At 37.1% G+C, this 24,536-nt stretch overlaps 1 protein-coding gene across 3 annotated transcripts; it reads left to right on the forward strand.

Moving 5' to 3' along the window:
* Positions 1-97: 97 nt before the first annotated feature.
* On the forward strand, positions 98-22,571 carry LOC148650204 (zinc-binding protein A33-like). Of its 3 annotated transcripts, none has more exons than XR_015926051.1 (7): positions 98-749; positions 3,670-3,765; positions 4,167-4,397; positions 5,032-5,054; positions 18,486-18,588; positions 19,100-19,218; positions 21,655-21,670. XR_015926051.1 is itself a non-coding variant. In XM_088603770.1 (7 exons), exons 1-7 carry the CDS (start codon positions 345-347, stop codon positions 22,188-22,190), a joined length of 1,518 nt encoding a protein of 505 aa, XP_088459896.1. In that variant the 5' UTR covers positions 99-344; the 3' UTR covers positions 22,191-22,571. The 3 variants fall into 3 exon arrangements, 2 of the variants coding, with proteins under 2 accessions (XP_088459896.1, XP_088459897.1); XM_088603770.1 differs by having other exon boundaries at positions 99-749; positions 18,481-18,588; positions 21,655-22,571; XM_088603771.1 differs by lacking the exon at positions 18,486-18,588 and having other exon boundaries at positions 99-749; positions 21,655-22,571.
* The last annotated feature ends 1,965 nt before the right edge of the window (positions 22,572-24,536 follow it).

Below are 24,536 nucleotides of genomic sequence, written 5' to 3' on the forward strand. Positions count from 1 at the left end.
GTGATTTAGCAAATTCTGTATCACCCATATTTCACCATCTTGTCAGGAGGATGCTGTTAATGTAAGCCCGAACAGGAACAGGAAGTACGTGATGACAGTTTTGAGTTTTTTCATTTCAAAAAGAAAACTAGATCAATCCTGTTCCACATGTGCTGAATCGTGTGTTGAAATTTAAAAAAAATATGAAAATAAAGATAAAATGCATGTACAGTAACAATTAAAAACAATTACAGCTGTAGTTCTATGCTATTTTTAAAATTGCAATTAAGTAAAAGTGAAATTGAGCCTCACACTGTAACCAGAATCCATTAATTAGAAAAAAACGGATACAACTCTGTGAAGAAATGGCACTAAGATCTTCGGTCCTGGAAGAGGATCTCTCTTGTCCTGTGTGCTGTGAAATCTTCAAGGATCCTGTTCTCTTGACATGTAGCCACAGCTTCTGTAAAACTTGTCTGCAACAGTGCTGGGAGCAAAAGGGAACTTGGGAATGTCCAGTCTGCAGGAAAAGATCTTCAAGAAAACACCTTCCTCTCAACCTGGCTCTAAAGAATCTCTGTGAGGCTTTCGTACAGGAGAATAGTCAGAAACGTTCAGTGGGGTCTGAAGAGCTCTGCAGTCTGCATAGGGAGAAACTAAAACTCTTTTGTTTGGATGATGAAAAGCTTATCTGCCTGGTTTGTCAAGCTTCAGAAAATCATGAAAACCACAAAATGCGCCCAGTGCAGGAGGCAGCACAGAAGTACAAGGTTTGAAACAATTTTATTACAAGGCATGAGAATTTTGAGAAACTTTTTGTCACTGCATTTAATAAAGTGTAAAACAAAAATTTAAATCTTAAACAGTATAGCTAGAAATACACTATATGGTTAATACTAAGGCTTAGACACATTGGACATTATATTTCTTGCTTTTTCACTGATGTAAAGAGATTGTTTAAGATGTACAGTAGGTATCTTATTTAATATTGACATGGAAGACAGTGTCTTAAGCCCTTACTGGAAGTTCCAGATATCCCCATTAGTCTGGAATTTCAGCATGGTTACAACAACCTCAGGTTAAGATTGCATCATCATACACAAAATATTTTGTCATTGATTCACATAGTATTGTACATACAAGTGATCCTATTAAATCCACAGCCTCCAAGAAGGTAATTTCTGCTTGGGATGTTCTGAATGTAAAAAAATAATTTTATTTTAATTTGTATAATTGAAGGATTACGATACCTTTATGATTTTGGAAATACTTTGTCTCTAATTTAATATTTGTCATTTTTTATGTCATATTGGAATTAGCTTGTAGCCAAATTTCAGCATTTACATGTTTCCACATCAGCTTTTAAGATCACATGGCCTCAGCTATCATTTCTATGCTGATGATACTCAAATATACACCAATACTGTACCAAATCTGACACTGATGTGGCTATCTCTATTCTATCTAATTGCAACTCTGACATAAAAACGTGGATGACTCAAAATTTCCTTTATCTTAACTGTGACAAGACTGAAGTCATGCTTATTGGCACCTCAACTTTGTAAAGCCAATCCTATAAACCTATTTGTAGATGATTCTGTATTTGAGCTTCAGTCTTAATTGAAAAACCACGGGGTGATATTAGATTCTGGCTTAACATTTGACCCACATGTGCAGCATATTGTCAAAACATATTATTTTCACCTCAGAAATATCACTAGACCACGCCCTATGTTATCATTAACTGTGGCCGAAAAGCTGATCAATATATTTGTGTTCTCCTGAATTGACTACTGTAATGCTCTACTTGCTGGAGTATCTAAATCTGCATTGAACAAACTGCAGTATGTCCAAAATTCGGCAGCCAGAATCCTGATCAGATCTGGTGCAAGTGATCACATTACTCCTGTCCTGGAGACCTTGCACTGGCTTCCTTTCAAATTCCATGTGGACTTTAAAATCCTCATGCTCACCTATAAGGCTCTGCATGGCTTGGCACCTCAGCACCTGTCTGGACTATTATTGCCCTACTCCCCACCTCTCAACCTTCGCTTTTCTAATTCTGGTCTTCTAACTGTCCCCCAAGCCTGTCTACATTGTATGGGTGACAGGACCTTCTCCTGTTATGTCCCCAAGCTCTGGAACTGTTACGATCCCTGCCTCCCGGCTACGGAAGAGGCAGAAGAAGGCGTAGCCTTACTCCATCAGTTTACCTATCAGTTTTCTTATTCACCACCACACCCCCGTCTCATCCTATACTTAAACACCTGTCTTCTCCTACCTCCTCGCTCAGTATTGGTTTTCCTTTCGAGCTTCCTAGTTGCGCTACTCCTTCTTCTGCCTTGTGTCCTTCTTGGTTTTCAGTTTACATTTTTTCCCCTTTTGACGACGGTTTTACGGATCATGGCTTGGCTTCGGTACTCACGCTCTGTTTTGGATCTCTGGCTTCCCCTGGACTATCGGATTGCTCTATTGTCTACGGTTTCGGATCACGCTTTGGCTTCGGTAACTCGTTCCCTTTTGGATCTCTGGCTTCCCCTGGACTCTCGGCTCGTTTCTTCAATACGGCTATCTTTGGATCACGGCTAGGCTTTATCAGCTCCTGCAACTGGGTTCATTCACTGGTTTCGGTTTCCCTTACCGAATCCGTAACAGGAACTCTCTGCCCAAGGATATCAGAGAGTCAGCTTCTCTAAACTCCTTCAAATCCAGACTCAAAACCTTCTTTTTATAAGAGCATTTACTTGACTGGTTCCATTCTTTACCCCTCTGCTCCTACTTTTCTTAGTACCACCATCCACTGTCTCCTCTGTGTATTGCAATTGTGTTGTCATTTTGTAAAGCCCTTTAAGAAGCCACCTTTGAAGGCACTACATAAAATAAAGTTTTCTTTTTATTATTATAATAATAAAGACTAGCCAATAAAATAATTTTCAGTAACCTTGTGTTTAGGTTTCACTGCTCAGTTTGTTGGGCAGCATGGTAGCGTACTGGTTAGCACTGTTGACTTACAGCACTGGGGTAGTGGATTCATTTCCATACCTTGGGTACTATCTGTGTGTAGTTTTTATGTTCTCCTCCCACATTCACATGGTGTTTCTCTGGGTGCTCAGGTTTCCTCACAAAGTCCACAAACATACTGGTAGGTTACACTTGGCTTCTGGGAAAACTGGCCTTAGGTGTGATTATGTGCATGTCTGTATCTGTGTCAATGTGTCTGCACTGTGATGGACTAGCATCCCATCCAGGCTGTATCCCACCTGTTCACTTTGTTGGTATAGGTCAATGTCAGTGACCTGTGCTGGACAGTTCTAACAGGGAAAGGACACAGAGAACAGCAGTGTCATGTTCAGGGTGTCAGGTTCTGTTGGTCAGGAGACATTCTGTGATGAAGAGGAACACAAGAAATTCTTTGTGCTCAAGTCCAGTGAGCTCAGACAATAGGTTTCAGATTAATCATTGATTAAAATTAAATAATTAAATAATTGATAAAATGTGTGTGACAATAGGTATACAGTTATTCGACTTACAGTGACAATAAATGTGGATAGGACACCTAAAGAAGGCGCCACACCTGAAACGTCGTTTTTTTTTATCTTTTCACCATGGAGTGAACCTTTACTTGATCGTGTTGTCAGTAATTCCTGCAGTAAAGTGTGAACTCAATCCAGGTGTTTCATTTCATTCTAGGAGGAGCTAAAGCCTTTGTTGGAACCTCTGCAGAAGAAGCTGAAACTCATTAACAAAGTTAAAAAGACATGTGAAGGAACTGCTGTGCACATTCAGGTACTCTTACTGTTATATAAAATACCAGATTGGTGCTAGCCCAGGGAAAATTGCCCACAATCATTATTTCATTTAGTTATTTTAAAGAAACACATTTTTCACAGATTAAATCATTAAAACCAACAATGATGTAAATATTCTTCTTAGCATGAGTGTGAGATATTTTAAAAAAAAAAATTCTCAGGTAGTACTTTGAGTTATTTAAAAAATAATTATGTTGAATTATTTTCAATATGTATTGAAGGTCATAAGCTAAAATTGCACTTAAGTTGCTAAATATCACGCATACAAACATGATAAATACCAATGTTGTGCAGCACAACTTAAATGACAGAAAAATACTACAGTAAATGACAGTATATACAATTTTACTATTTAGTGTTATGCATTTTCCATTCCAGACACAAGCTCAAGAAACTGAGAAACAGATCAAAAAGGAGTTTGAGGATCTTCACCAGTTTCTGCGGGATGAAGAGGCAGCCAGAATAGCTGTACTGTGGATGGAAGCGGAACAGAAGAGTCAGATGATGAAGGAGAAGATTGAGACCATTACAAGAGAGACAAAGCCCCTTTCAGATACGATCAGAGCCATAGAACAAGATTTGGGAGCTGAAGACCTATCATTCCTTCAGGTAGAGATGACTCTGACAACAACTCTCTGAATCCAGACTGACATTATTGACTAGTCACATTTACACAGTGGCAGCTGCAGCCTAGATTATATTGTTCTGTAACATTGAAAAAGCTCATTGCTACTGTTAGTGAGATGGACATCTAGGTATCGACTGCTGGAATGATAATTCCTTTCCCAGATAGAGATGAATTCTGTTGAAACATTAGTGACAACTTAGTACACTGCAGATAAATCTTCATTAAAAAATAAGAGAATTTAAAAACAGAGTGAATTATTCTGGAATTCTATTCTCTTAACTTTTAAGTTTATTTTATATACATTTTAATACTGTTCTCCATTATCTTATGAAATATTGCCATATTTGAATGTTTTAAATGATGTAGAACATCAACCAAATATTCTGTGTTTTTTAAAATGTACTATATTACGTTTTCCATCTTTAAGACATGATCCATACAGTTGTGCTGTTTGATCTTCATTCTGCCTGCAGCTGTAATGCTATAGTCACTGATCAGAATGTCAGAACTGTATTATTATTCAGTGTGTTCTTCAGATTTGTCAAGGGAATTTTTGTGAGTTTGTGTTAGAGAAGAATTTCTAATACCGTATGTCACATTGTTGATTTTTTCCAGAACCACAAGAACACAAAGATCAGGTATGTGAACTCCATATCTTTTCTAAAAGTCTCCCTCTTGTAGCGGCAAGACATATTATTACACTTAAAATAAATTTCTAATAATCTTTCTATTGCCTTGACAAAGCAGATTGGGCCTCTGTATAAAAGCAGAGGAATTCGGCTAAAAGGGACCCATCGGATAATAGACATGTTTCAGGTCTACAACACAGATCAGGACATTGTAAAGCACATTCTGAAGCACCCTAATTACAGTCTGCTATTCACCTTCTGCTAGGACAATTGATCAGAGGTCATTGTTCATCACACAAAGGACAATCTAACAGTAAGGAATGTGCAGAATAGTTACCAGGCTACTCCTGATATCATCCTAACTGATCATTAACTAATATTGTACCTTAAAACTAGCACCCAATTCATTTTCGTTGGTTAACTCAATTCTGAATTTACCAACAATGTGACTGCAAGCAGAGTCAGGACTTTTTCCAAGGCCAAAAGAGCAAGTCAATAAAGAACAGAATTCTTCTGAAGATATTTGTTATGCAACAGAAGAAATCTTTTTTTCACAAACTCACTGTTATTTTCACCTGATCAGCAAAACAAGGTTATTGGTCTCCTTTTGTCAACATCCTGAATATAAAAGTGGATTCAGTAAAAACTGAGATTCTCCCACCGAATGACACTTGTACAGATACAGCCATTCAAAATGCGCAGGCGATACCGCATTATTTTCCGGTACGCTGTACGCAGTCTACCGCAAGCTACCGGTAAATACCGCGAGTTACCAGTAAATACCACTAGTTACCGTAAATTCTCCTATAATACGACAAGCAAAATAATAGTATCCGGAATTTCCGCAAGGTGGAGCTAATAAAGCTCAACCTCTCATATATATTATCATTATTATCAAGATATTACTAATAGTATTAATAATGAATGACCTTGGACAAGCTGTAAGTGTAAACTCAAAGTATTGCCCTGGTCAACATTGTTTTTTTCATTGACCGTCTTTGTAAAAGTAACACCACAGCATTTCGCAATCACGCATTTGTTTCCAATCATGCAAAGTACAGTGATTCACCATGCCTTTCACATGCTCATAAAAGAGATTGATTTAGGAACATAAACATATTACCGTATGCAAACTGTACTGTATACAGTATGTATATGTATATTTAATGTCTTAACTGTGCCCGTTTAAGTATTGAATATTCATATCTAATTTTACCACTGAAGGGAAATCTTAGTAGCTGAGCATAAAAAGAATAGGAGCATACTGCAACGCGTGTGAAGGCCATAAACGATATTAATTTTGGAACATAAACATACAGTATATGGCTGGTCTCGGTACTTTAAAGAAAACATACACGAAACATGGTTTCATTATGACCAGAATCGGTCTTGAGATATTTTTAACTTGATTTATAGTATTTGAGAGGTATGTCTTAACACCGATACTACAGTGCGTAAATACTGCTCACGTATATGTTTCTAGGTTTATATTATGCATTTCATACGGTCAAATTACTTTTGAGCAACTAATAAGAAGCGCGAAACGGTATGCGTTTTAGTTTCTTTTTGTGCTGGGACTCTGCTTTTAACAATGTCCCGGTGGATTGATTAGAGATATCAAGTACATACAAGTCATTTTTTAAATGTTGTAGTTCGTCTTGTAAAAATGTTACGAGTACATCATCTATCAACAATTACACAGGTTCTGTTTCCATATTGCGGATTTTGGTTACGTAATATTATTTTCTAGATTTCACGTTGTGAATATATGATTTGGGCAAACAGAGCCGCAAAGAAGTAGATTATGTGTTGTTGTTTTGTTTTTTTTGCAGTTTTATCTAGAACAAGCGATGCTTAAACCTTTGTCTGATTCTTGTGAAACTATCCACACGACAGTTACAGTACCTAGGAGTACGCTGGGCAAACGTTCCAAGGTCAAATTCTTCCAGCACGGGGGTACCTTTAAAGCGGAGACGACGGCACCAAAATGTTTTGGCGCGCCTTCTCTTTAAAGCCCTGGCCAAATATGTAGACAGTACGTTCAGTTATAATTCAAACGGAATTAAAAACTATACATCCCAGTTACCATGGTGGTGCTTGTGATCATTGCGTTTAACCAACGAAACAGGGCGAAAAATCAGTCACATGATTTTGGGGCAGAGTTTCGAAAGCTTAACCTATCAGCAACAAAGCGAAATTTACATGATAGGCTACCTCAAACTGTCAGTTACACGACTGTGTATGTCGCTTAAGCCACTCCTATTTGGCATTTTAGTTATGGAGGCGAGAAGACGCCCCCCCCCTCTCTGGGTGTCTGATTTGAAGCCATCTTTTACCGCTTCGTGTCCGAATGGTAGCAGCTACGCGTACGAAATAAAGTTCATCCCAGCTACAAAACATGTTTCTCTATAACAATAATAAAAAACTTTATTTTATATATCACCTTTAAAAGTGGCATCTCAAAGCAATACAGTAGATATAAAAACAGATAAAAGGACCACAGATTACAAAGTAAATACATACAGATGCAGCCATTCAAAATGCGCGGTAAAAACCCGCGGTACGGTAACCTACCCACAAGCCACCGCAGGGCACCGGAGGGTACAGCAGGGCAAGTAATTGGCTGGCCAAAATGACCCACAGGGGCACTCGTGGTGCATTGGTTGGTAGTGCAAAGATTTAATCATTTAATGTCTTTACTGTGCACATTTTAATCCGCTTAGTTTTGAATATTTATATGGATTTTACCACTAAAGGGAAATTTTAGTAGCTGAGCATAAAAAGAAGAGGAGCATAACGCATCTGAAGGTCATAAACGATATTAATTTAGGAACATAAACATTACTGTATGTATGTAAACTGTACTGTGTATGGCTGGTCTTGGTAGTTTAAAGAAAAAATACACACCAGTCTTCCATTTCTCCCTAAACATTTTAAGCATGAAAGTTTTATGAAACGGTACCCAAATATGCGATTGCTGTATAGAATGAATTTTAATTTAAAAAAATTATTTAACACGAACATTTAGCTGTTTACATCTTCCGCCTGAGAACAGTCACCCGTTGCTACCCAACGCAGAATGGTGATTGGCTGACACCATCTGACACCCCTCTGATTGGAGAAAAAAGACGTGCTGGTTTGCTATACCAGGAAGAGGATTTCTTTCTATTCAAAACGTGTATTTTTAAAGTTTAAGAAGTAAAAACCTTACAGCGTACACAGATTTCTAAACTGATCAGGATCGTTATCTTTGTCTTATGCATAATAATGTTCACCGCTCTGTCCAGCAAATTAATAATAAACTTTATTTTATATAGCTTTTTAAACGAATAAGTAATTAGATTGCTCATAAACCTAATCACTTGCTTTTTCTTTTTATTTAGGCTCAGATTTCAACTATAGATCGTATTATTAATAACCATAATAACAACCAACCAACAAAAACAACCATATAAACATAATACCAACCAAAAACATAGATAACAACCACAATACAAAATCAAATAATCAAACCATTTTACACTCGCAAAGTCCTCCAATTATCATAATCCCGCCCCTTATGCAAAACCAAACCTTCCTCCCATCCCAGTTTATCCTGTTTATCATAAACAAAATCCACCTCAATTTTCAACATAAAGCATTACACAAAATCAATACCTCAACACTCCATACTCAACAACGATAATTCACAAACAGCCAGAACATGTAACTACACATTCCCAAACATACCTAATTTCCATAGCCCCGCCCCTTATGCAAAACCAACATCCCTCCCCTGTTCTCTCTCTCCCCTGGCGGTTGTAATTGTTTTTATTTTCAAATAAATTTTAGCAAAGTCATGTATTTTAAAAATCTTAAGATTTTTATATTTATGTCTTTATTTAGTGGTTTCATTAGTGACAAAGGCTAAACTTTCTTGGAAAAATGTCTTTTATGTAAACCATGTTTGCTATTAATTCATTCAGGGCTAAAATATGTTCATTGTCTTCTAATGAAAGAAGGGTTCCTTTCGCCGTAGTCGGGAGCCTAGCCTTTAACTAGTAAGTACTGTATTTACTGGGTTTTTGAGGGGGGGTCTTTCGCTTGAAATCTCGCCTCCTACTTTGAAAATACCCGTGAAACCGGTTCAATTCGTCACAGCCAGCACTCCTGCAGAGAGTTGGGTTGTACTTGCAGTGTATACAGTACACGCGTTATGCTCTTCGTTAATGTCTGTGAAGTTTTATTTAATCTCTGAGCCATACTGATTCTTCTGGAAGCCAGTTTCCGCCAGGGAGTAAAAAAAAAAACACACTATGGTATTCTCTCCAATGCAGTGCAGTTAAAAACATACCTCTGATGCTGCTCCTAAATGAATATCGTTTATGACCATCAGAAGCTTTATGCTCCTTTTCTTTTTTCCAGTGGATTGAACAGGGAGAGGCATTTCATGATGTACTTTTCACTGATGAAACAACAGTGGCTCTGGAACAGTTTTCAACCAAGTCGTTTTATAAAAAGGGGAGATATGTACACATTACTGAAGCTAAAAGTTTAGCCTTTGTCACTAATGTAAACACTGAATAAAGACATATAGAAATCCCTACGTTACAGACTGTATATGGCTGGTATTGGTAGTTTAAAGAAAAAATACACACCAGTATTCCACTTTCTCCCTAAACATTTTAAGCATCAGAGTCTTACATGTGGTTATTTCGAAAACGTTTGTACGTGCTCCTTCTTACCATGTTACTGTTTACTGTTACTGACCATATTAAGTTTAAGTGCCTGTGGGCACTTTTCCTGTCCCTGGGGGGTGGACCGTCTTTCATTAGAAGGTTAGTCTGTTCTACTCTGAGAATGTAGAGGGGGTGGAAAGTGCCCGCGGTCATTTAATTAGTATTAAAATCTTAGTTATCTTTCTAGTTCACAGGTTTGCATGCATAATTTAATTTTGAAAGCCACTGAGACATCAGGTACTACTGTTGTATTTATGAAAAAGAAACAAAACAAAAAACATACTAACAACTGTGCCATCCTACTCCTTAGTTAATACATTTTATTATTCATAAACAGTTAACATTGTTAGCAAAATATTTTGAATTATATTTAACCCTATTTTTTCTTTAGTTTTGTATTTAACTTATTATATGATAGTCAGACTTAATGTATATTAATGTATATTTGAACAATGAAAATATATTTTTACAAGATTTTACATTAAGCACTTAAAATTAATATGGTTAATAATAGTAAACTGTAACATGCTGTAACAAGATCGGTTAAACTGCGAAGAAAATCCTTTCAGAGAAAATGATTCAGGTGTGAAGAACAAACCTGTTCCCACACACCCTGCCCCCACTACCATTAGAATATACACAAACATTTTAGCGTTTCATTCTGAGCAGAAGACCCTCACACCTGAAGAGTGCTGGCTGTGACGAATTAAACCGGTTTTACAGGTTTCAATCACAGACCATGTGACATGGGACTCAGTAAAGTAACACACAGCGCCACTGGATTTGATAATACTGTACCTAACCAAAATCCGCAATATGGAAACAGAACCTGTGTAATTGTTGATGGATGATGTACTCGTAACATTTTTTCAAGACGAACTACAACATTTAAAAAATGACTTGTATGTACTTGATATCTCTAATCAATCCACGGGTTCCAGCACAAAACGAAACTAAAACGCATCCCGTTTCGCGCTTCTTATTAGTTGCTCAAAAGTAATTTGACCGTATGAAATGCATAATATAAACCTAGAAACATATACGTGAGCAGTACTTAAGCACTGTAGTATCGGTGTTAAGACATACCTCTCAAATACTGTAAATCAAGTTAAAAATATCTCAAGACCAATTCTGGTCGTAATGAAACCATGTTTCGTGTATGTTTTCTTTTTCATCTTGAAATAACTCATTTCTAAATACCTTTTTCACTGTTAACATCTTGTAGCAACTTTGCGACAAAATATACACTCTGACAGTTCATCCTGCTACCAACATTAAATAAAACAAATCTTAAGATTTCTATATTTATGTCTTTATTTAGTGGTTTCATTCGAAGCTTACAATGTTTAGGGAGAAATGGAATACTGGTGTGTATTTTTTTCTTTAAAGTACCGAGACCAGCCATATACTGTATGTTTATGTTAAGATTTCCCTTCAGTGGTTAAATTAGATATGAATATTCAATACTTAAACGGGCACAGTTAAGACATTAAATATACATATACATATTGTATACAGTACAGTTTGCATACGGTAATATGTTTATGTTACGCGATTAAAAAATAAATAAATAAAATTGAAAGGTCCAGCACCAGCTGGATTCAAACACACAACCTGCCAGTTGGTAGTCACGCACCTAGACCAGTAGGCTACAAGACAGCTCGCATAAGCAGGCAGGCGAAACAGCCCTACACAGCCCTGCCGCAGTACACGGATATAATCATACCGTTATTAAATTCTTGAGATACGCGATTCCATATTATATTCCCTTTTAATCAAATTCTAAAAGTATGCTTGTTCACTCCGGTATCACGTTAGTTAAAGACTTCGAAGCTTACAATGTTTAGGGAGAAATGGAATACTGGTGTGTATTTTTTTCTTTTCATAATAGGTGTCGCATTTTAAATCATTTTCGTAGTTAGAAATTATGAAACGCCCTGTTAAAAGCAAGGAAGTTTTTATGCCCGTTGAAGTAAAACAAAATGCCTGACAAAGTATGGCTTGGACAGATTCCAAGTGCTTATACAAATGTGCTAAAGAAATTATACTTTGAGTATACAGCTTGTCCAAAGTCATCCATTATTAATACTATTAGTAATATCTTCAGTAAAGGCTTTGATGCATAAATATTTCTGATAAAGGTAGGTTGTGTACTTTTGTCCAACTGAGCAATCTTGCTTTCATAAAATATACCAACATTTGAATGACTGATGATTAACATGCTGTAATACACAGTTCAAAATTAAAGGCTCGAATGCTGTACATGAGAGGTTAAGCTCCCCCTGGCGGTTTTATAAGGCGACGCCGGATAGTTAGTCACGTGACACACGTGATACCGCGTGATACCCCGGTGGGCGTGTCGCGGTATGCCGCAAAATACCTCACCCATTTTGAATGGCTGCATCTGTATAAGAAAGACAAGCAGTTAGAGGTGCTACCAAAATTAGAAAATGAAGCAGATACAGACACTAAGTCTTCTGAAAAGAAAGGTTCTGAGGTTAGATTTAAATGCACTCAGGGTACGTGACTGATATCACTGGGAATACAAATTGAGAGCTCTGGGGTGCAGCTAGAGAAGACCCTGTCACCCACAGAATGTAGATGTTCTTGAGGACAGCTAGAAGACCAGAGTCAGACGGACAAAGGTGGGGAGTAGACAGATAATAAGCCATATATTGTAGGTACTGAATGAGGATGAGGATTTTGAAGTTGACTCGAAACCTGATAGATAACCAATGCAAGGACTTGAAAACAGGTGTAATGCATCCCTGATAGGATTCTCGCTGTCATATTCTGAACATATTGAAGATTGCTCAGTGTGGATTTAATTTCCCCAGTGAACAGGATGTGCATTTATTAATTCTAGAAAAAAAAGCCTTTCTTGATTTCTCTAGTTCTTAGTTTCTCTAGTTCCCTTCAAAATAAACTATTATTCCACAATGCAGAGTATTACATGGCCAGTATTTACACATGATATTTGTGATTTCAAGAAATTAACACAAGCAGCTTTTGGAGATTTAAGTGTTGGCTGAGTTATTGCAGGATAAAAGACTAGAGATGTTGGTAAGAAGAAGATAATTTTGGGATAACTGAGGAATACACTGATAACAAGGACACTTCCTAATGGGGTTAGGCATACTTTTGATGAAGATGATGAAGTTAACAGACTGTATGTTTACATAGATACTGAAATGAGGATTGTATTTTAGATTTTGTGTAGTTGCTAGCGTTGAACTGTGTGTTGGATGCACATGAATTGAAGGAATGGGCAAACATAGCTGATGCGGATCCACAGAGCCAGCATGTTAAGATGTTTATAATTAGAGGCAATTTGTTTAAATAACTAGGTATGGATACTGATGTGCAAGAGAGGTGGAAAGGCTGTTTCCTTAAGCCAGCACTATAAAATATTTTATTCTCAGTGAGATGCTGCCATTACATAGTGGGTTTCTAACACTGTGTATAGTTCCATCCACACAGTGCCTTTACTTCCATCCATTTCTAATCTCTTTATCCAGTACAGAGGATTTGGAGCCTATCCCAGTAAGCGACGGACACAAGGCAGAATACACCCTGGACATAGCGCCAGTCCATCACAGGACAGACAGACACAAACACACACACACACACCAGGGCCAGTTTTCCCATAAACCAATTAACTTACCAGTATGTTTTGGAGTGCGAGAGGGAGTCATATCACACATATGGAGAAAAACCATGTAACCCAGAGAGAACATGCAAACCCCACACACACAGGATGGCAGGAATTGAACCTAGGACCCCAGTGCTCCAAGATAGCAATGCTAACCACTTTGCCACCATTATAAATGGATGGATATCTTAGTTATCTTTCTAGTTCACAGGTTTGCATGCATAATTTAATTTTGAAAGCCACTGAGACATCAGGTACTACTGTTGTATTTATGAAAAACAAAACAAAACAAAACAAAAAGCATGCTAACAACTGTGCCATCCTACTCTTTAGTTAATACAATTTATTATTTATGAACAGTTAACATTGTTAGCAAAATATTTTGAATTATATTTAACCCTATTTTTTCTTTAGTTTTGTATTTAACTTATTATATGATAGTCAGATTTAATGTATATTTGAACAATGAAAATATATTTTTACAAGATGCGGGGGAAAGTGCAACAACTTATTACAGTGCTAAATTTAATATTATTGCTAATAGTTTATGCTAACACCTAAGTTTCTTAATTAGATGTATTTAAAACAGTGAACTAAGTATAACATACCATTCAGAAATACAATCGAGAATAGTTTTGTGGTGTTTGTATGGATGAAACGTTTCTAAAATGTATAAATGTGATTGAATCCCATGGAACTATGACTTTATTTTTTAACAAACATTTCTTTGAAAAAATTAAACGTTTCCCTTGGTCAGAGATTAAATAAAACCTCACTCGCACCAAACAAATTTATATTTCTTAATATCACAACATGATCGAATTTAAGTCTTTTTAATAACAATGAATAGTCACCTATGTGTTACAAAATAAACATTTATATTGCTTTGAATCGCGTTTTGATTTAAATCGTAAACGCGTGTTTAAATATATGTGTTTAAAAGCGATATACTGTATAAAAGCGCTGATTCTTATGGAGTGTGTTCCGCGGGGGAATCAAAAAAAATTTTTTTTTAATTGCGTATCTAAGGAAAATTGCAGTATAACTTTGTTCATGCACAAACAGTGGCATGTTACATTATAATTTGGGTGTCTCCTCTTGCCAGAAAGCTCTAAATTGCAACGTAAATTGCAAAAATGCACTTGGAATCTGTCAAAGCCCTCCTACGAAAATTATTTAAACTGCGACACTGATCATTCATCTCTAAATAAACTTTATTTTCTATAGCATTTTAAGCGAATAGGTAATTAGATTGCTCATAAACCTAATCGCTTTTTCTACATAAACACAGCGTGATTGCTCTCTGAAAATGCTTTTCCTTTATATTTACAGTAGGCTCAGATTTCAACTATAGATCGTATTATTATAAACTTTCTTGGAAAAATGTATTTTATGTAAACCATGTTTGCTATTAATTCATTTAGGGCTAAAATACGTTCATTGTCTTCCAATCGAGTCGAGTTGACATTGGAAGCTTGCCACTCCCGGACTGTTAAACCAACGCATTAGCATGTTAAAGCGATTCTATTGAGGGAGTAGCCCAGCTACCACTTAACACTGTACTTCCTACTTTGAATACCTGTGAAACCGGTTTAATTCGTCACAGCCAGCACTCCGGCAGAGAGGGGGTTGAGTAGTGGAAGCAGGCGAGATTTCCAGCGAAAGACACCTCCCCCCCCCTCAAAAACCCAGTAAGCAGTAATGCTTTAAGTTGAAAATCGAGGTAGATCGAGGATGATAAAGAGGATAAACTGGGATGGGAGGAGGGTTTGGTTTTGCATAAGGAGCAGGATTATGATAATTGGAGGAGTTTGCGAGAGTATAATGGTTTGATATATTTGATTTTGTATTGTGGTCATTATCTATGTTTTTGGTTGGTATTATGTTTATATGGTTGTTTTTGTTGGTTGGCCAATCACCATTCTGAAGCCCTACCATAATCTCTGGTATGGGGAGACCCCAGAATTCTATCCCATAGTTTAGACAGATGATAGATACTTTTATTGATCCCGTGAGGGAAATAAAGTAAATCATTTTCATTTTAGGAAATTATTAAACGCTCAGTTAAAAGCAAAGGAGATTGTCTGTTATAGTGGACAGAAAAACAAGAGTTCGTTGGCATTATATAATTATACGAATTACACGAATATAATTATATCTTATTAATTTCTTGAGATACGCGATTCTTTTAATACAGTCTTTGCTGTGCTCTAGAGGATCCTTGTGATATTTCGAGCTCTGGTTGAATGATAAGTGTCGCAGTTTAAATCATTTTCGTAGTTAGAAATTATGGAACGCTCTGTTAAAAGCAAGGGAGTTTTTATGTCCGTTGCAGTTCTTTTGCAACATGAATATAATTATATCGTTATTAATTTCTTAAGATATGCGATTCCATATTATATTCCCTTTTAATCAAATTCTAAAAGTATGCTTGTTGACTCCGGTATCACATTAGTTAAAGACTTTGATGCTTAAAATGTTTAGGGAGAAATGGAATACTGGTGTGTATGTTTTCTTTAAAGTACTGAGACCAGCCATATACTGTATGTTCAAGTTCCAAAATTAATATAGTTTATGGACTTCACACGCGTTGCAGTATGCTCCTATTCTTTTTATGCTCAGGCACTAAGATTTCCCTTCTGCTTTGTGTAAGGATGGTATCAAAAGCAATCTTAAGTGGTGAGAAAGCTGTGCTCAATGTATTTAAGGGACTTAAAAGTAAAAGGAGATGCTTCATATTGCTTGACTAATTTTAAAAACTAAGTTATAAATGCAGACGCTCCCTCGGTGCGCTCCTCTGGTACGCCGGCTCTAACACAGTGCCTGTCGGCCGTAAGCGTTACAATATACATACCCAACACTGCTTGTACCCATCTGTCATGCAAATAAAACACCTTGAATTGAATTGAATTTAGGGGAGAGGGGGGGAATACTAAAGCCAATACTGGCTCAATACCCTCAATGGACTTTGACGTGCTAATGCGTTGGTTTAACAGTCTGGGTGTGGCAAGCTTCCAATGTCAACTCCACTCGATTGGAAGACAATGAACGTATTTTAGCCCTAAATGAATTAATAGCAAACATGGTTTACATAAAATACATTTTTCCAAGAAAGTTTATAATAATACGATCTATAGTTTAAATCTGAGCCTAAATATAAAGGAAAAGCATTTTCAGAGAGCAATCACGCTGTGTTTATGTAGAAAAAGCGATTAGGTTTATGAGCAATCTAATTACCTATTCGCTTAAAAAGCTATATAAAATAAAGTTTATTTAGAGATGAATGATCAGTGTTGCAGTTTAAATAATTTTTGTAGGAGGGCTTGGACAGATTCCAAGTGCATTTTTGCAATTTACGTTGCATTGTCCAATGTTCTGTTGTAATACAGGCTAGAATACAGTTACAGTAGTCTAAGCTTTATCAGCCTATTTAAAATATTTTTTTTGAATCCCCGGCGGAACACACTCCATAGGAATCAGTGCTTTTATACAGTATATCGCCTTTAAACACATATATTTAAACACGCGTTTACGATTTAAATAAAAACGCGATTCAAATCAATATAAATGTATATTTTGTAACGCATAGGTGACTATTCATTGTTATTAAAAAGACTTAAATTCGATCATGTTGTGATATTTAGAAATATAAATTTGTTTGGTGCGAGTGAGGTTTTATTTAATCTCTGACCAAGGGAAACGTTTCATTTTTTCAAAGAAATGTTTGTTAAAAAATAAAGTCATAGTTCCATGGGATTCAATCACAGACCATGTGACATGGGAGTCAGGAAACTAACACACAGCGCCACCGGATTTAATAACGCAATAAAAACGCTATAAAATAATGTGACTAGGCACAGAAAAAGTTTACAGCACAGTACAATAATAAATGCTGACCATGACTTTAGAAGCATAAATTACCTTACACTCAATTTAAACACAAGCTGTCTTTCTGTATGAACCTCTAAGCTGGTTCGTACAGAAAATGTAGAAATGCATTAGCCTGATTATGATTAAAAAACACATAATTAAACACGCGTTTGCGATTTAAATCAGAACACGATTTAAATCAATATAAATGTTTATATTGTAACGCATACTGTCCAGCCTCCATTTTTCTATAAAAATTTACTCTGTTGCACACACACACACAATAGAAGCAGGAACCGCTGTCAGAAGGGAAGAAGGTGACTATTCATTGTTATCAAAAATGACTTAGAATCGATCATGTTGCGATATTTTGAAATATAAAAGTCAATTGATTGTCCATAATATCGCTATTCTATTTTTTCGAAGAAATGTTTGTTAAAAGAAAAGTCCAGCACCAGCTGGATTTGAACACACAACCTGCCAGTTGTTAGTCAAGCACGTAGACCAGTAGGCTACAAGACAACTCACATGAACAAGGAGGCGAAACAGCCCTACACAGCCCTGTCGCAGTACACGACTATAATCATACCGTTATTAAATTCTTTAGATACGCGATTCCATATTATATTCCCTATTAATCAAATTCTAAAAGTACGCTTGTTGACTCCGGTATCACGTTAGTTAAAGACTTCGAAGCTTAAAATGTTTAGGGAGAAATGGAATACTGGTGTGAATTTTTTTCTTTAAAGTACCAAGACCAGCTATATACTGTATGTTTATGTTCCAAAATTAATATCGTTTATGGCCTTCACACACGTTACAGTATGCTCCTATTCTTTTTATGCTCAGCTACTAAGATTTCCCTTCAGTGGTAAAATTCAATATCTACAACGGGCACGGTAAAGACGTTTACAGTAAGTCTTTCTACGACAGACCAACGGACCACGATTGCCCCTGTCGGTCAACCAATCACGTATCGCGTCATCTTGCGTCATGATACGCGACACCGCAGCCAATTACCTGCAGTACTTGTCTGTACCGCGCACTTTGAATGGCTGCATCTGTAGCTGCACTGAAACAGACAGCTGTGTACAGACAGTTCTAAAGACCGATGATCAACATGACACTAACTTCCCCTTCAGAAATCTATGCAAAGCTCCCTCTCTCTCTTTTTTCTGTACTGGGACACTCTCAGCACAGTGCAAGCAGCTGCCAACTTGGACCAAGGACCGACGCAGCACAATTCTGTCTTTCCAGTGGGAAGTTTAAAGTCATCAAGGATGTTTGGCCAAAGGCTCTTTGAGTATGAAACATTTTATTTACATTACAATTTTCAAGATGTGAACAATTATTCCAAACATATGTTTGATAGCTCACAATAAATACATATTTACTTGTATCTGAGAATATGAATGTGATTTAACTATATGAGACTGATAAAACCTACAAGACAGACCTTAACTTATGTTAAAGTCAATATAATTTAACTCTAAAGTTATTAGACAAAGAAGTCTGATCTTTGTAATCCCTGAGTGAACAATTGGACAGCATCTCAGCAGATTTGATTCTCAAATATTTTATATTTACTCCTGTTGGTTTGTTATGCATGTTTTCATGTAATATGAATTAATTGTACATTGTACATTTAGAATCTGTATGAGAGTTTGTAAATTATGTTTGGCTGATTTCTAACAGTTGGCAAAGCACAGTTCCAATGTCTAATTGTTACAATAAATTAAAATCCCTCACATCTCTGCACTCTTTCTATCTTACTGAGAACAATATTGAATTGAATCCTGATTTTTTTTTTGTAGATTCCAGCCCACACTGCAGGATCCAGAAGGGGGTTCGAGAGCACTGATAGATGTTGCCAAGCACCTGGGATCTTTGAAGTACAAAGTCTGGGAGAAGATGATGGAGATTGTACAGTACAGTGAGTACCTGGGGGATCACAAGGGGAAGGGATATTTACACCTTTTCACAGTACAAGAGTAACAAGGAGAATTCTGGAGTTAGTCAGATAAACCAGTGAGAGTGTGTCTGTCGGTTTTAAGAGCCCTGGAGTGAAGTGACTGATTTCCTCCAATTTGATCTCCATGGCTTATTGGTTGTGATGATTCTGTAGTGACACTTTAGCTCCCTATCTCGTGTGTCACTGATGGCTATGCTCGAAAAATTTACTTTCAAACCCATATTCTCACTTCCCATTTTAAAATGTGTAAATTGTATTGTTCACAATGGGGGGTTACAAAAATGGATAAACACCAGAAAATGACCTAGGGGAATAAATCATAATTAAAATAAATAATCATAATTCCCAACTTGTAAGCATTTGCCAAGAATATAACTGAGCGGTTGGTATTTGGAGGTACCTGAGCTTCTCCAGCCCAGCTTTGGTGGAAAAAGTAACCACCCTTGGTTAAACAAATATTTATTTACAGTGACAATACACACAACTACACTACATAAAACATAAACACACAAGTTACCCTTTGAAGTAGTTCAGGTGGGTAGCTGCGTCAGCATGCGTAGTCTGCAAAGGAACAAGTAATACATTTATTCCATACTGAAAAGAGAAGAGAGAAAACAACGTTTTGGCTGTGAAGCCTTCATCAGGTGTGAGAAAGACAGGGCAGACAGCAAAGATTAAATAGCACAGAAAAACAAAAGCTGGGAGAGGGGAGGAAGCAGGAGGGGCAGAGAGGCAACTCAGGAAGTGCAAAGTGGGGAAGGGTGAAGAAAGGCAAAGTCAAAACCTGCATGAAAATAGAGAAGATTACATTAAAATAAGTCAATCTTTGAGTGAAGGGGGATGGTGTGAACCTAGTTTCAGGATGAGTTTAGTTTCTGTTGTTTTTCTGCTATGGGAGTTGACAAATCCTTCTTTGAGAAAAGAGACAGAGAGATCAGTGTGATCATGACCGTCTAAGGTGAAATGAGAAACTATGGGCTTGGAGAAATCTTTCATCTTCACAGCCCTAACATGTTCTCTGAAGCGGTCTCCTAGTCTCCTTCCAGTTTTCCCAATGTAGATATCTGGGCATTTTGTTGCAGGAGATACAGTAAATGAGGTTGCTGGAGGTAAAGGATGTCATCTGGGTGATCTGGAATTGACCTGAGGGGCCGTGAATGAGCATGTTGTTAGATATGTATTTGCAGGTGATGCAGCGAGTTCTGTTGCAGGGGAAGGTGCCTAGTGGGGATGATTACCGAGTGCGGTCAAGGGAGCTGTGAACCAGAAGTTTACATAGATTGGGTGGTCGGTGGTATGAGATGATTGGGCTGTTAGAAAAAAGGTTACCGATGGATGGATCACCCCGTAAAATGGAGTAGTTGTTAATAATGGTCATGGGGATAGAAAGTGTGTTAGAGTGGTAGGGAAGCAGTTCCTGGTCGAGTTGATGATCCGAAGGTTGTTTTTTGGCCTGGGTGACGGCCCTATCGATAACATAGGTGGGGTATCCTCTGTTGATGAAAAAATAATACATTTTGAGTGCTTGGTTCTGCAATTCCATGTCGTCACTGCAGAGTTGATGTAGCCTGAGGAACTGTGGAAAAAGGAGAAAGTTTTTGGTGTGAGTGCGATGAAAAGAGCTGTACACGAGATAGCTGTGTGAATCTGTGGGTTTGTAATAGATGAGAGTTGCGGATTGGTTTACAGATATATTTATGTCTAGAAAGAAAGAGTGGTGGAAGATATGTGAACTGTATATTTGGGGGACTAATGAAAGTTAGTGCATTGATGCAGGAAGTGCTCTAACTGGTCATTAGAGCATGTAGCAGCACTGATGCAGTCATCGATGTATCACTTGTAGAGGCCAGGGACAAAGCCAGTGTAGGCTGCAAAGAAGCATTCTTCTACCCAGCACTTCCTGTATCAGTTCACTTTCTCTCACCCGTTCCACAAATATGCAATGATCTGGTCAGGGACATTTGGATGGCACACACTTACTCTCCTGTCTCCTCCTGCATCTTCTTTCTGTTCCCCTTCTTCCCCTTTTTTCGTTGTGTCTCTCTGTCTTTTATTCTAGACTTTTGACATTCTTAATCATTTACCCAGAACTTAATTAACTAAGGTAAACCAGAAGATTCTTTTGATCAGTGTGTTGCACACCCAGCACAACTAAATAAACATCCCTTGGTTTGAAGCTCTAGGAAATGGAAATATTGACACTAGTTAAGTGTTGCCCATTGTGTCTAGATTCTTAGACTTCCATAGTCACTGTAACAATATTTTGTATAGGCACTGCTACTTTCTACACATATTTTAAAAATGTTCATTGTAGACATTTCTCCGACCATTATGTTACTGCAGTTACTCAAGTTGCACAAAACTGATTTTTTATGAAAATATTTATTTCTTTATTAGGTCCTGTGACTGTGGACTCCAATACAGCACACCCCAGGCTTTCACTGTCTGAGGATCTTACCAGTGTGAGCGTCAGAACTGAGAGACAGCAGCTTCCTGACAACCCAGAGAGATTTGATTATGATTTATGTGTACTGGGATCTGAGGGATTCACCTCAGGGAGACACTGCTGGGATGTTGAGGTGGGGGACAATACTGACTGGATTGTTGGTGTGGCCAAAGAGTCCATCAACAGAAAAGGATTAATCAATCTGAGCCTAGAAGGAGGAGTGTTGGCTATTTGGCTGTGGTGTGGTGATTACAGAGCACTGACTTCACCAGATACACAGCTCTCTCTGAAGAGAAAACCCCAGAAGATCAGATTACAGCTAGATTATGACATAGGGGAGGTGTCTTTCTCTGACCCTAGTGATGGGACTCCCATCTACATTTTTAAAGATACATTTATGGAGCGCATGTTTCCATTCTTCTGCTTGGGGTATACTGGTTCTCTTCATATCTGCCCAATGAAGGTGTCTGTATGTACCAGTGGATAATAACACAGTATGTTGAGGGTGTTGATTGGGGCAGAGCAGATATGAAAAGCCCTCCTGTATGGATCTTCAATAAGGTTTACTTTTGTTAATGCTACACCCAACCTCCAGCTATTGATAGTTCTCTCATACAAATAAATACATATAACAAGGATACACACAAGAGAAACGAAGACAAATAATGTTGTTGGTGAGGAGGCCATTTGATCTCTTATTATCGTATAAAAAATATTTTTCTGTGTTTTGCCATAGTTATGAAAACACTGACTATGAGTTACATAACATTTTTTCTGTATTATCTCCTGTAATAAGGCCAATTACCAGATTCTATAATTGAAGGAGCATGGAAAAATTAAACTTATGTACATGACCATAAAAAAGTAACCTTTGTTGCTTCACAAGTATTTTGTCCTCCATTCAAATTCATTTCTATGTGGAGTTTGCATGATTGTCATTTAAATGCACATTGTTACAGAAGTGAGTATTATTCCAGCCCCATGTGAAAGAGAAAATCAGTTTCAAATGAAAAATTCAGATCCTGCAGTTTGTCTGTTTTTGCTCTAATTTCCAAATATATTTCAACCCAAATGACATATTCTGATCCAAACTAAATCCAAGGCTCAATTGTTATGGTTTCTAATGACCTTCGCCTGCAGCTTTCCCACATTTCACTTCTTGTAATCTCTTCACCTGAAGTGAAGTGCACTAACTGTAGGAATAAAATGGAATCTAAATATCACTTGGGGTAAATGATTAACTGCAGCCTGTTGGAATGTCTTCTGTTTAAGAAAACAAACTTAATTATTCATGCATTGTCAGTCTGGCATGTTACTTAAACTCCAGCTACAAAATGATTTGTCTTACTCCTGTAAAAATCTGTACATACATAAAAGACTTAAGAGCCAGGAACATGTAAATCAAATCTTGAGTTAAGAGCAACAGCAATAATGCATTCTGGCAATGGAGATTATTGTACCTCCCAAAGTAATCATTTTTTGGAAAATGTTAAAAGCTTTCCATCAAACCTAACCCACAGGGACTGTTTTAATTCCCACAAGCCTTCCATTGCTGAATAGGCTTCCCCACACCTTGAGTAGAGCTCCTTGTTCCCTTTTTTAATTAAATCCTCTCATTAACATTGCTGTATCGCACTGGGGTCCTGAGTTCAATTCCTAGAGTGCTAACTGCCTGGAGTCTGTACAGTATGTTCTCTTAGTGTTCGAAATGGAAACAAAAACATAACAGAAGGTTCATTGGCTTGTGGGAAAGTTAGTCATAGCGAATGTGTACATTTTTGTGTCTGAATGTGTGTCTTGCGATGGACAGGTGTCCCATCCAGGGAGCCTTGCTTACCAGGATAGAATATGACTTTTCTGCATTGGATAAACCTGTTAGAAGATGGATGGATAGATTATTCATGTTCTCCATGTGCTAAAGTATACCATACCATGTTAGCATAATAATAAAAAAGATAAAAAGGAATTTGCCACATTATGCCACTCTGTGAACACATTTTCTTTGATTATATACAGCTAGTAAGTATTTGTAGTGATTCACAGCATATTTTATCCACTTTGTATAACTGATATTGATTTTTTACAAATATCTAATGTAGCAACTATAGTATCTGAATTAATTTATCATAGATAACTTCTCTTCTTATGTTCTCAAACAGAACAATATTCCGAATCACATTCGGCAACGCAAGGAGGCAAGAGTGTAGTCACTCACTGACTTATTTAAATTGTCATTTCTTATTTAAAAAATAACCAAATTTGCTGTATCATTTGTTAATGTCTAAACAAAAGACATTAAGTGTCTAAAATCCTTATTGAACAAAGCATAAGGTGGTATAAAATAAATGCTTCATTAGATGAAAACAATTTATCTTTTTTGTTTTGTATTTGTATGGTAAGACCAAAATGTCACTGTAAATGACTGAACCAGACTGAGATATTCCCATAAAGGCAGTATTTCACCATGTTAAATCGCAGTTTTCTCACAGTCTAATGCAGGATTTCTCACTCCTTGTCCTAACGCACCACTGCACTAATATTCCAGTGGAGTAGTGAGCTAAAATGCAGAGGATTTGTGTAACTGAGACAGATCAGTGCAGTCATGGGTGCTCAGAAGGACATACATTGATATGAAGTTGATTACGTTATAGAATTAAAGGTTGAAAAGAACAATCAATTCAAGATTTACTAACCTTCAGTAAATTACATACAGTACTGTATTATCCATTTTCAGAAGGCTGCTGTATCATGTATTTAATGCATAATGCATTTAATGCATGTCTCATTAGGAGGAGTTTGAGGTACCTACAGATGCAGCCATTCAAAATGGGTG

This window comes from Lepisosteus platostomus, chromosome 13 (assembly GCF_059453375.1).
Source record: "Lepisosteus platostomus isolate fLepPlt1 chromosome 13, fLepPlt1.hap1, whole genome shotgun sequence".
Lineage (NCBI taxonomy): Eukaryota > Metazoa > Chordata > Actinopteri > Semionotiformes > Lepisosteidae > Lepisosteus > Lepisosteus platostomus.

Excerpts from the sequence above, each read along its gene's own strand:
- LOC148650204 (XM_088603770.1), top strand. The coding sequence starts at position 345 with ATGGCACTAAGATCTTCGGTCCTGGAAGAGGATCTCTCTTGTCCTGTG. Across the intron at positions 4,398-5,031 it reads AAGACCTATCATTCCTTCAG|AACCACAAGAACACAAAGAT; the intron begins GTAGAGATGACT and ends GATTTTTTCCAG. Across the intron at positions 19,219-21,654 it reads GATGGAGATTGTACAGTACA|GTCCTGTGACTGTGGACTCC; the intron begins GTGAGTACCTGG and ends TTTCTTTATTAG.